Consider the following 10359-nt stretch of genomic DNA (forward strand, 5'->3'; position numbering starts at 1 on the left):
CAAGCCTCATGTGTTCCTCCCATTGTCTCTCCCTCTCTCTCTCTCTCTCTCACACACACACACACACACACATACACACACACACAAACACACACACAGAAAAAACACACATGCAGAAGCCATCCCCGCTGGCACCCACTCCAGCGTGTAAAGTGTGTGTCATGTCACCTACTGACACCATCATCCAAACCTCCAGTCTGCCAGTGTCCCTGAATTATTCAGCTGGCCATTCTGCAAGTTCACCAAACATCACAGGCGAGAGCGATTTGTTCGTCTGCCTCGTTGTTGTGTCTCACTGCTTCACTTCCTGTTATTGTCTTCTCCTCCCCCTCTGATCCCATTTTCTCACCTTTTTTCTCACTAAAGCCACACTCCCCTCCCCTTTACCGGCATCTGTTGTCCGTTGATTTACAAAAGCAGATGTGAAGCCTAATTCACGCCTGTTATAAAAGTTGCACAGTTGCACATCTCGTTTCTTCTGCTTCTTTTTGCAAGCTGTGTTTGACCATGAGGGAGTGCGACTTCCCTCTCTGCTATAATGTTAATTCCCCTGCTCTGTCTCTGATGATATATGCAAATTGCACCTCGGCAAAAACGTAGGTCTTTGCTTTTGGTAATCAGCTCCCACCATTACGTAAACAAAGAAATGACTTGTCTGTCTGTGTGTGTGTGTGTGTGTGTGTGTCATTATGGTTGAGCATTACAGGGGCTGCTTGACCCAGCTCTGAGTACCAAAGTGCTCCTCTCCCTCATCTATATTTCAGTGCAGCGAGGGTGTTCTGTAATAATCTCAATTTGTGAACATGCAGCGGCACCACTCTGCCACCTCGAAGCACCATAATCTTTAGTCACATTCCGCTTCAGGTTCGGGAGTGAAAAGGGTCATGACTGCGTGAAATGCTATACGTGTCGTGCCCGCAGCAGCCATCTTCTGTGCTGCTGGAGTACTTTTATTTCCACTGAAACGCAGTTCAGCTTGTACCATTTTCGGTACTCGTGACTGCTAAAAAAAAACCTTTCAGTGAGTCGTTGTTCTCAGAAATGGACCCTGGGTGAGTTGGTTCAACTTGAGCAAACTAAGAGTCTAACTGCACTGTAATTATGGACATTTATAACAGCAACAGGTACAGCTGACGTGATTTTGGAAGCTATTGTTCTGCAGGACTGGATGGGGGTTATTATTTCCATATTTTATAGTTGATTTCCAGAAATCTGCACCAAACAAGAGGAAACATGTTACAGAAACAGAGCTTTTTCCCTCTATGTGCTGTAGCTATTGGGTCACGACCTTTGGCTGATGCTTTTATCCAAAGTGACATCTACTATATCTTAAACGAGGTATTCTTAGTCACCCAGCAGGGTAAAACTCAGCTGCTCCAGGTGAGGCTCGAACTCACAACCTCGGCATCACTCTGCAGGTTACTGTCTTATAAGTACCGCGCGCTGACCGATTGCGCCACTGGAGCTCGGCATACCTCAGGTGAGGTGGTGTTTCTTCCCATTTATACAGATTGCACCACCTTAGTTTGGTATGACTTGGAAACTGTGTCAACGCTTTGCCCAGTTAACCTAACGGTCTGCTGGCTCTATGTTAATTTTCACTGTACAATCAGTCTTCTCATCTTTTGCAGCTCTCAGCAGAGAAGGAAACAAGCACAGCTCTCAAGTTTCTCTTCAAAATGTGTGTGTTAACCTCCAGAGTCTCCGTGTTTGGCCCTTAGAGCCTACTTTGCTCCCAGGCTTAGCCGTCCATTTACAACAAAACCCTGCTGCTTCTCTTCTCCTAATGAGGGCTGGAGGGATGTATCAGCCCTTCAGCTGTTTTCTCTTCTCTCTCTCTCTCTCACGTCTCCTTTCTACGCTGCAGTCAGGCAGTGTTAAATATCTCATCTCTTATTTTATCCTCCAGCTTGCCATCCATTTCAAGCTGTTCTTCTCTCGTCTACAGTGGTGTCCCACCGCCCATGAGACCAGGACGCATCGACTGCCAAACCGTTTCACTATTCAACTCGGTGCAAAGGGAAGCAAATGAACAGTTATTGCCACATTTCTTCACATGCGCCAACCAACGTGCAGCCACTCTGCTTTCTCCAGGCACATTTATAGATGATTTGATTCAATTTCATGACTCGTAAAAATGTAATAAGATCAGAATAAAGTCACTGTGTCTCACCAGCTCTAATGTGTTATCGCTCAATCCCAAACGCCTGCCTTGTGTTTTTATCTTTACATTACCTGCCGATTGTCTCCCTGAACAGAAGAGGCTGGACAGACATGAACGTACTCACACACGGATCACCCCAGAGGTAGACTTGTGTTAGAAGACGTTTGAGTTTTCAAAATAAAGCGCTCCACTGCTCTCTGTAGGCTTGCGCAGGTCAGTGCATTACTTTAATCCTCAGGGTGTCTGGGTGCTCAGTTGTCCAACATTTTTACTCAGTCATGGCAGATCTTTCTATTATATTTAGTTTCTTCAAAAGAGCAAGTCGTCAGAGGCATTCTGTCTTGTTGTCGTGAACAATTGGCCAAAATAAGTTAAATACAAGGCTGCTAAAAAGGTGATGCAAGAGTTTTACCATGTGTCCTGTGTAACCTTTCCTGCAGCTTTTATGTTTTACACTTGACTGAAAATCCTAATATTGTCCCTTCTAAGCTTATATTTCTAGGCAACGTCATGCAGCCCTTTAAAACTGTGCAACACTTTTCATTGTCATGCTGTGACTTCTTCAGCTTTCACTTGCAATTCACGTTCTCAGTTGCTGTTGAAGGCACTTATAAATCTCTCCAGTAGTGCTGCGCTGTTCAGTCAAGGGAGTGTGTCTCCTGCTACCTTCAGGGTCACCTTTGATGTCAGCTGTGTTGTCTGTTTTTTTAATTTCTCTCTGTGGCTCTACAACTACAGCTTCTTACCCCCCCCCCCCCCTGCAGTTTGGGAGAAATGTCAGCATCAGATCACACAAACTCAAAAATGTTGGATTAGGAATTTTACAGTGAACTCTGAGGCAGTGGATGTGGATACCTGAACACGGAGCTTTTATGTGGTTATGAAACATCTCAGCCCAAAACTGTGACATAAGATGTTCTACTAATATATAATTCTCCTTACATGTAAGTAAAAATAAAAAATCCAATATCCGTCTTTAAAAGCACAAATGTCTTAAATGTACTTAATGTATTGGAAATAAAAAGAAAAGAGCTGAAGCCCCTGCAGATAGTTCCCAAACTACCCCATAACTACAAGATAATCACAAGACAGATTTTTGAATGGGTCATAAGCCAAAACGGTCGCGAATTACTTGTTTAATTATTGTATTAAAATACAGTCAAATATTCATATAAATAAAATTGTATAGTAAACAAATGTATTAGGACAGGTGTTTCCACGTGGATTCTGTAGTATTAAACTTTCCGTATTACTGTGCTCTTACTTGTTGTCATCATGAAATTCATTAGTGATCGAAGAGAAGAGTCACTGAAAAATGAGTTTTAATTAAGATGCTTACCTGATTCTTAATTTCGGTAACAGTCCTTCACCCCTCATTTATTCAAACTCAGGATATTAAAAGAAATTAGTTTTCCTGACAGAACAAATTGACACACACACACGCACGCACACGCACACACACACACACACACACACACACACACACACACACACACACAGCTATGTGTCATTTCAAGGGTAAGTTTAACTAACTTTGTAAAGTAGAACAGAGAGAAAAAAGAAAACAAGTATTGTCCACATAACTCATAATCAGTCCTACTCAGGGGTCCATGTGTTGTTTTATATAATACGTCTCCACACAGAGTGAGCACATCAAAGTGGTTGAGTGACAGATGTAAACATCAAAGTGGCTAAATTCAAGCCTGATGTCTCCAAACTGTGATGAGTCATGTCTGTGCCTTTGTGTAACAGAACCTCGAGCTGTGTCGAGGGTGGTGGGGGACCACCATCCCTGCACCTCTGCTGTCATTCATGAGCTCACACGTATTCCTGTGCTCTCAGCCTCCTCTCTTATGGCACAGAAATGTGGGCTGACACAACAGCCAGCATTACAAAGCCCAGCTGGCAGGCTTTGTTGCACAAGCACATTACAGCTCTGTGCCTGTCAGTGCATTACAGGAATAATCCACCTGAAAACACTTTAATACTGTTACTAAAACAGCTATTGGCTCTGTACCCTGTATTTATCAGCCCATTACATTGTTCGACAGTGTATTCCTATTCTATTCTATTCTATTCTATTCATCACATAAATACATATAATATAAACTAACTTTAAATGTAATGTTCTGTGCTAGAAAACATCTTAATGTCTACTCAAGGTTTTTTTTTCCTGGTGTTATTGCTGACAGTTTAGTTTACCAGAGCAAAGTGACACGGTGACATTATCTTTATTATATTATCATTCTGTTTCAACACACACTGAGATCAGACTCTGGTCATAACTGATGCATTCACATACTGTTGTTCATAGCAAGAGGGAAGTGCTTTTGCATATTTGATGAAAATGTGAAAAGGAGATGTTTATAAAGTCATAAAGTGAGTGTGCATTTCTTAACACAAACACACACACTACAAATACTTGCAGCCCACGTACGGTACATGTGGCTGTGTGCAGTTCCACCCTCCAGGGCTGTAGGTGGCGCTGTTTGTCTTGAACGTAACACTCACCCCCGCGCCCTCGTTTGTTTTTTAGCGCCACATGACCGGATGTGCAATTTCAAAACATTGCACAGATGTGAGAGATGTGAGAGAAAACCCGGTGAGTTTCGTGTCCAGAAGGTTATTGTAGAGGCTCCAACATGGCGGGGCCGCTGCTGGAGTTTGAGACCGAGATGTTCTTGTCTCTGTTCGGCTGTGACGGGCTGCTGGTGGCGGCGGAGGGGATGGGGATAGACCGGATTCTGCTTCAGTTCATGCGGGTTTACTCGGAACAGGGGAGCCTGGTTCTTCTGCTCAACACAACTACACCCGAACAGGTCGGGACCATATAAGTTAGTTAGCAAGATTTTACTCGTTTATTTTGGACAGCAGTGTTTAAGCTTCTTTTTGTGTGAAGTGTTATTTGTAATATAAGATTTTAGTGCATCGCGGACTATTCAAATATATGTGCAGTATATTCCTATGTATGTATTTAGAAAAATACTTCTCCTCCCCTCTCAGGAGTATTTCACTGAGCAGTTGCGAGTGGAGGGTGTGAGCCACCTGCCCCGGACGGTGACCAGTGATGTCCAGAGCACAGAGCGTTATAATGTCTACACTGAGGGAGGAGTGCTGTTTGTCACCAGCAGGATCCTGGTGGTTGATTTCCTCACCGACCGCATCCCTGCTCATCTCATATCAGGTCAGAGGACTGCCTGATCCTGGCAAAACTGAGAGCCATAATAAAAAAATCCCAACTTTTATACTATTTATTGTATTACACTATTGTATTAACCTCTTTTTTTTTTTTAATTTTAAATACCAACCCATCAGGCATCCTGGTGTATCGTGCCCATAAAATAATTGAGTCATGCCAGGAGGCCTTCATCCTTCGTCTGTTCAGACAGAAGAACAAGACAGGCTTTATTAAGGCCTTCACTGACAAGGCTACAGCTTTCTCTTCAGGCTTCTGCCAAGTGGAACGCGTGATGAGGAACCTCTTTGTCAAGAAGCTCTACTTGTGGCCTCGGTAAGATGAATTGCAAAGGGTCTGCATTTACAGAAGACATTTTGACATGTCCTACCAGGAAGAGAAATATAGTTGTACTTCAATAATAACTGTATGTGTCTCTCCTTCCTGTTTACCATTGTTCTGTTGGTGTTTTATTCAACAGATTCCAAGTGTCGGTGAACACAGCACTGGATAGGCACAAGCCAGAAGTGGTGGAGCTCCATGTGTCATTAACACCGACTATGAGGGCCATCCAGGGCTCCATCCTGGACATTATGAGTGCCTGTCTGAAGGAGCTGAAACGCTACAACCCCACCCTAGAGGCAGAGGACCTCTCCCTAGAGAACACACTAGGCAATGCTTTTGAAAAGGTCAGCTACTGTGCAACTCTTGTGTGACTTATTAAAGTATTTCCAGCTTAGAGAACCTTTTTGATTAAAATGTTTCATAGTAATAAAAAATGGGAAGGCATAATGCACTACTGAAAAAATTATAGGAACACTTCCAAAACACATCTGATCTCAATGGGTAAAATTATATTCTGGATATCTAAACTGATATGGACTGGGTAATGTGTTAGGAAAGAAAGGAAGCCACATGGTTTGATGGAAAATGATCAACCTACAGATGGCTAAATTTAATGACACCCAGAAAATTTAAAGTGAGGAAATCATACGACAGGTTAATCCATTTTGCTGAAATGGACTGAAACATAATGTCCCAGAGGTGTTCTTATGGATTTAGGTCAGGCAAGCATGGGGCCCAGTCAGTGGTATTAGTGCCTCCCCAGACCATCACTGACCCACCACTAAACAAATCATGTTGAACGATACAGGAATCTGTACTCATGATGAACCTGCTGTCATCTGTGAAAAGCACAGAGCAACAGTGGCAGACCTGCTAATTCTGATGTCCTATGGCTATTGCCAATTGAGCTCTACGGTGCCTGGCCGTGAACACAGGGCCCTCTAGAGCACATCGGGATCCCAGGCCACCCTCAAAAAATCTGTTTCTGATTGTTTGTTACAAATGTTCACACTAGTGGACTGCTGGAGGCCTTTTTGTAGGGGTCTGGCAGTGCTCATTTTGTTCCTCCCTGAACAAAGGAGCAGGTACTGGTCCTGCTGATGGGTTAAGGACCTTCTATGGCCTGTCTCCTGGAATCTCCTCTTTGCTCTTGAGACTGTGCTGGGAGACACATCAAACCTTGTGGCAACGGCACGTAATGATGTGCCATCATGGGAGAGTTGCCTTTTCAACCTCCTCTGCTACTTAACTGACCAGATCAATATCCCAGAGGTTTATTTTTCTTAATGCAGAAGATTTATGAATGGTTGATCTCTGTTACATTTGATGTCTTACTTTATCTAGACCATCCGTCACTACCTTGACCCCCTTTGGCACCAGCTGGGAGCAAAGACCAAGGCCCTTGTCCAGGACCTTAAGGTCCTAAGGGTTCTGCTGCTCTACCTCACCCAGTATGACTGTGTCACCTTTCTCAATCTGCTTGAGTCACTGCGCTCCAGCCAAAAGATCTTTGGCTCTAATTCAGGTAAACTACATGGACCTTTCTCAGGAGTTTTAACTTTAGGTAAAGCACTGGGCTTAATATTTTGCAATCTATCTTATTTGGCCCTTTTTGTTTTTTGATTACATGTGCAATTATCAGGGTGGCTGTTCCTGGATTCCAGCACCTCCATGTTTGTGAATGCCAGGAGCAGAGTGTATCGCATCCCTGAGAGCAAGAAGAAACTCAGAGTAGGAGCAGAGGCAGAGAAACCGAAGTCATCCTCTGCCTCGGGTAACTGACCAATGAACAGACTTCTGACAATTTATTCCTCAGATATCAGTTGTGTTTTCTTCTTATATATGTACAGTTTTGTTGAAATACCAAGACTGTGTGTGTTTGTGTGTGTGTGTGTGTGTTTCAGAGGTGAAGCGGGAATTGGTGTTGGAGAACAGCCCAAAATGGGAGGTTCTGACTGAGGTTCTACACGAAATTGAGAAGGAGAACAAGAGCTCTCAACTTGAACCAGGTTTGCGCTCACAGCTGTTAAAGGATTGTAAAAATCTTTTACATAGCACTAGTGTAATACTAGCACATAGGTAGAGGAAATCCTGTTGGGTTGTATTTTAAATTTAGAATCAGCCAAAAAACAGCTGACATGACACAAAGCTTCCCCTAGAGTGGGCTGAGTGTCCTACTTTAATACTTGTTTTGTAGACTACAGCATACACACAACACCCATACAAAGTATAATTGCAGTAAACACAGTCAAGCTATTTCTGATGAATTAACAACAGGGCAGTAAATGGAATACATTTTTATCTAGGGATGGATAAAATAGAAAAAGGAGGAGTAGACCACTCTACATTAATACATTTTTTATAATACTTATAATACAAATGTTTATTAAAGCAGACTACAAATACAGGTCTAATTGAATTATTAATTGCAATTTAAATTACAATACCCGTCTGAAAAATCTAATTATATATTTTCAAATATGCACATGTTTATTAACTGTCATATCACCTCCAGGTCGCGTTTTGATCTGTGCCAGTGACGACCGGACTTGTGCCCAGCTGCAGCAGTACATCAGGCATGGCTCGGAGTGGCTGCTCAACCGACTATATTCCCGCACAATTGGTAAACGGGACTCTGCTGCAGCTGCTGCCTTTGAACTTGATGCACCCAAAAAGGGCAAAGCCTGGAACAAAAAAGACACCAAGGGAAAGGAACCCGTGCAGAAAAAAAACACCAAGTTGACAAAAAGTAAAAGCAGAGCCTCTCTGACCCTGACTCAGATGATGGGGAAAGAGGAGACAGATGAGGCGGCAGTAAAGGGGAGCAGTGGAGACGAGGATGAACTGGTGGAGGAGGATGAAGGCGAGGAAGAACAGTTAAAGTTGGATTTGTCCTCTGATGCCTATTATGGTGTCCTAAAGGAGCCGCTGACTGTCATCCACCCTCTGAAAGGCTGTACTGACCCCCACAGCCTGACACGTGTGCTGCACGAAGTGGAACCCAGTTTTGTGGTGTTATATGATGCTGAACTGAGTTTTGTTCGCCAACTTGAGATTTACAAATCTCTCCGTCCTGGAAAGCCACTCAGGGTATATTTCCTCATCTATGGAGGCTCGACAGAAGAACAGAAGTACCTCACAGCGCTGTCTAAGGAAAAGAAAGCCTTTGAACACCTCATCAGGTCAGAACTACCTTTACCTTCAAATACCTATTGCAGTATTTGTTCATTTGAGTTTGTTGGGCTTCTCATTGGTTCTTGTGTGTATTACTATAGGGAAAAAGCTACTATGGTTATCCCTGAGGAGAGGGAAGGTCGAGAAGACACCAACCTGGACCTCGCTAGAAATTTAGAGCCTGCCAATGCCACCACCAACACCCGCAAAGCAGGCAAGTGTCTTGTGTATTTTTTAAATCTTTGAAACAGTTTTCTTGATTAAGTGTGTCATTATGGTATATTTCACTTTTCACTCCTGTCTGACAACCAGGAGGCCAGGAACAACCCAAAGAGCCCTCACGAGTCATTGTGGACATGCGTGAGTTCCGCTGTGAACTGCCCTCCTTGCTGCATCGTCGTGGATTGGACCTTGAGCCCATCACCCTAGAAGTTGGTGACTACATCTTGACCCCAGAAACCTGTGTGGAGCGCAAAAGTGTCAGTGATTTAATTGGCTCGTTGCAAAGTGGCCGGCTCTACACCCAGTGCCTCTCCATGACCCGCTACTACAGGAAACCAGTGCTGCTCATTGAGTTTGACCCAGCTAAACCGTTTTCTTTAATGGGTCGGTCAGATTTCCGTAATGAGATATCATCGAATGACATTTCTTCAAAACTTACCCTACTCACGTTGCATTTCCCTCGGCTGCGTATACTCTGGTGCCCCTCCCCACATGCCACCGCTGAGCTCTTCCTGGAGCTGAAGCAAGGCCGCCCTGAACCCGATGCTGCAGCAGCTCAGGCAGTCACAGCTGAGTCAGACATGGTGGCTGAATCAGCAGACCTCTACAACCCTGGACCTTATGACTTTCTGATAAAAATGCCTGGGGTCAATACAAAAAACTACAGAGCTCTTATAAGAAATGCAGACAGCCTGGCAGATTTAGTCAAACTCAGCCAAGATAAGCTAACAGAAATACTCGGGAATGCTAACAATGCTAAGTTGTTGTATGACTTTCTACACAATGTTGCTGATGTTTCAGCTTCTGTGCAGAAAACCAAACACACATGATACTGCCCAACATGTAAATAAGGGATTTTGAATTCTTTTTTTTACTTTTAAAGTATCTTTGCATTATTATCATTATTATTATTATAAAGATGGGTGAAAGTTGGCGCAGACTGAACTATGCCATCTGAATTTTCCTCCGAGTTATCAATTTCCAGTCCAAGTTAAAATTAGTATGATATTAAATACAAAATGAACTGATATAATGCAAATATACTTTGCATATGTGTGAATGTAATTAGATGTTTTTAAAAAACAAATTTTTCCATTATGAATAAATAAAATATTAAGTGTATTGTATTATTGTATTTGTGTAGCTGTTATTTCAAAATAAAATGTCCAAAAGTTGACACCAGTTAAACATTAACATGACATGATTAATTATTATTATAATTAATTCATTAATTAATTGACAGAGTTCATTGACAGAAAAGTGTAACATTCAATAAATT

The 10359-nt window shown here is 42.8% G+C and overlaps 1 protein-coding gene and 1 non-coding gene across 2 annotated transcripts; one reads left to right on the forward strand and one right to left on the reverse strand.

Annotated features, from left to right (window-relative positions):
- Window positions 1-1372: 1372 nt before the first annotated feature.
- trnai-uau lies at window positions 1373-1466 on the reverse strand. The gene is made up of 2 exons: window positions 1429-1466; window positions 1373-1408 (listed from the first exon to the last, which is right to left on the reverse strand). It is a non-coding gene; the product is annotated as a tRNA-Ile (tRNA).
- Window positions 1467-4717: 3251 nt separating this feature from the next.
- ercc4 (excision repair cross-complementation group 4) lies at window positions 4718-10194 on the forward strand. Its single transcript, XM_026352275.1, has 10 exons — window positions 4718-4983; window positions 5168-5348; window positions 5480-5675; window positions 5821-6028; window positions 7029-7209; window positions 7327-7458; window positions 7589-7693; window positions 8200-8866; window positions 8960-9072; window positions 9171-10194. The coding sequence occupies exons 1-10, from the start codon at window positions 4807-4809 to the stop codon at window positions 9908-9910; spliced, it is 2700 nt and encodes an 899-aa protein (XP_026208060.1). The 5' UTR covers window positions 4718-4806; the 3' UTR covers window positions 9911-10194.
- Window positions 10195-10359: the final 165 nt, after the last annotated feature.

The sequence above is a fragment of the Anabas testudineus genome, chromosome 19, assembly GCF_900324465.2.
Source record: "Anabas testudineus chromosome 19, fAnaTes1.2, whole genome shotgun sequence".
NCBI classification, from domain to species: Eukaryota; Metazoa; Chordata; class Actinopteri; order Anabantiformes; family Anabantidae; genus Anabas; species Anabas testudineus.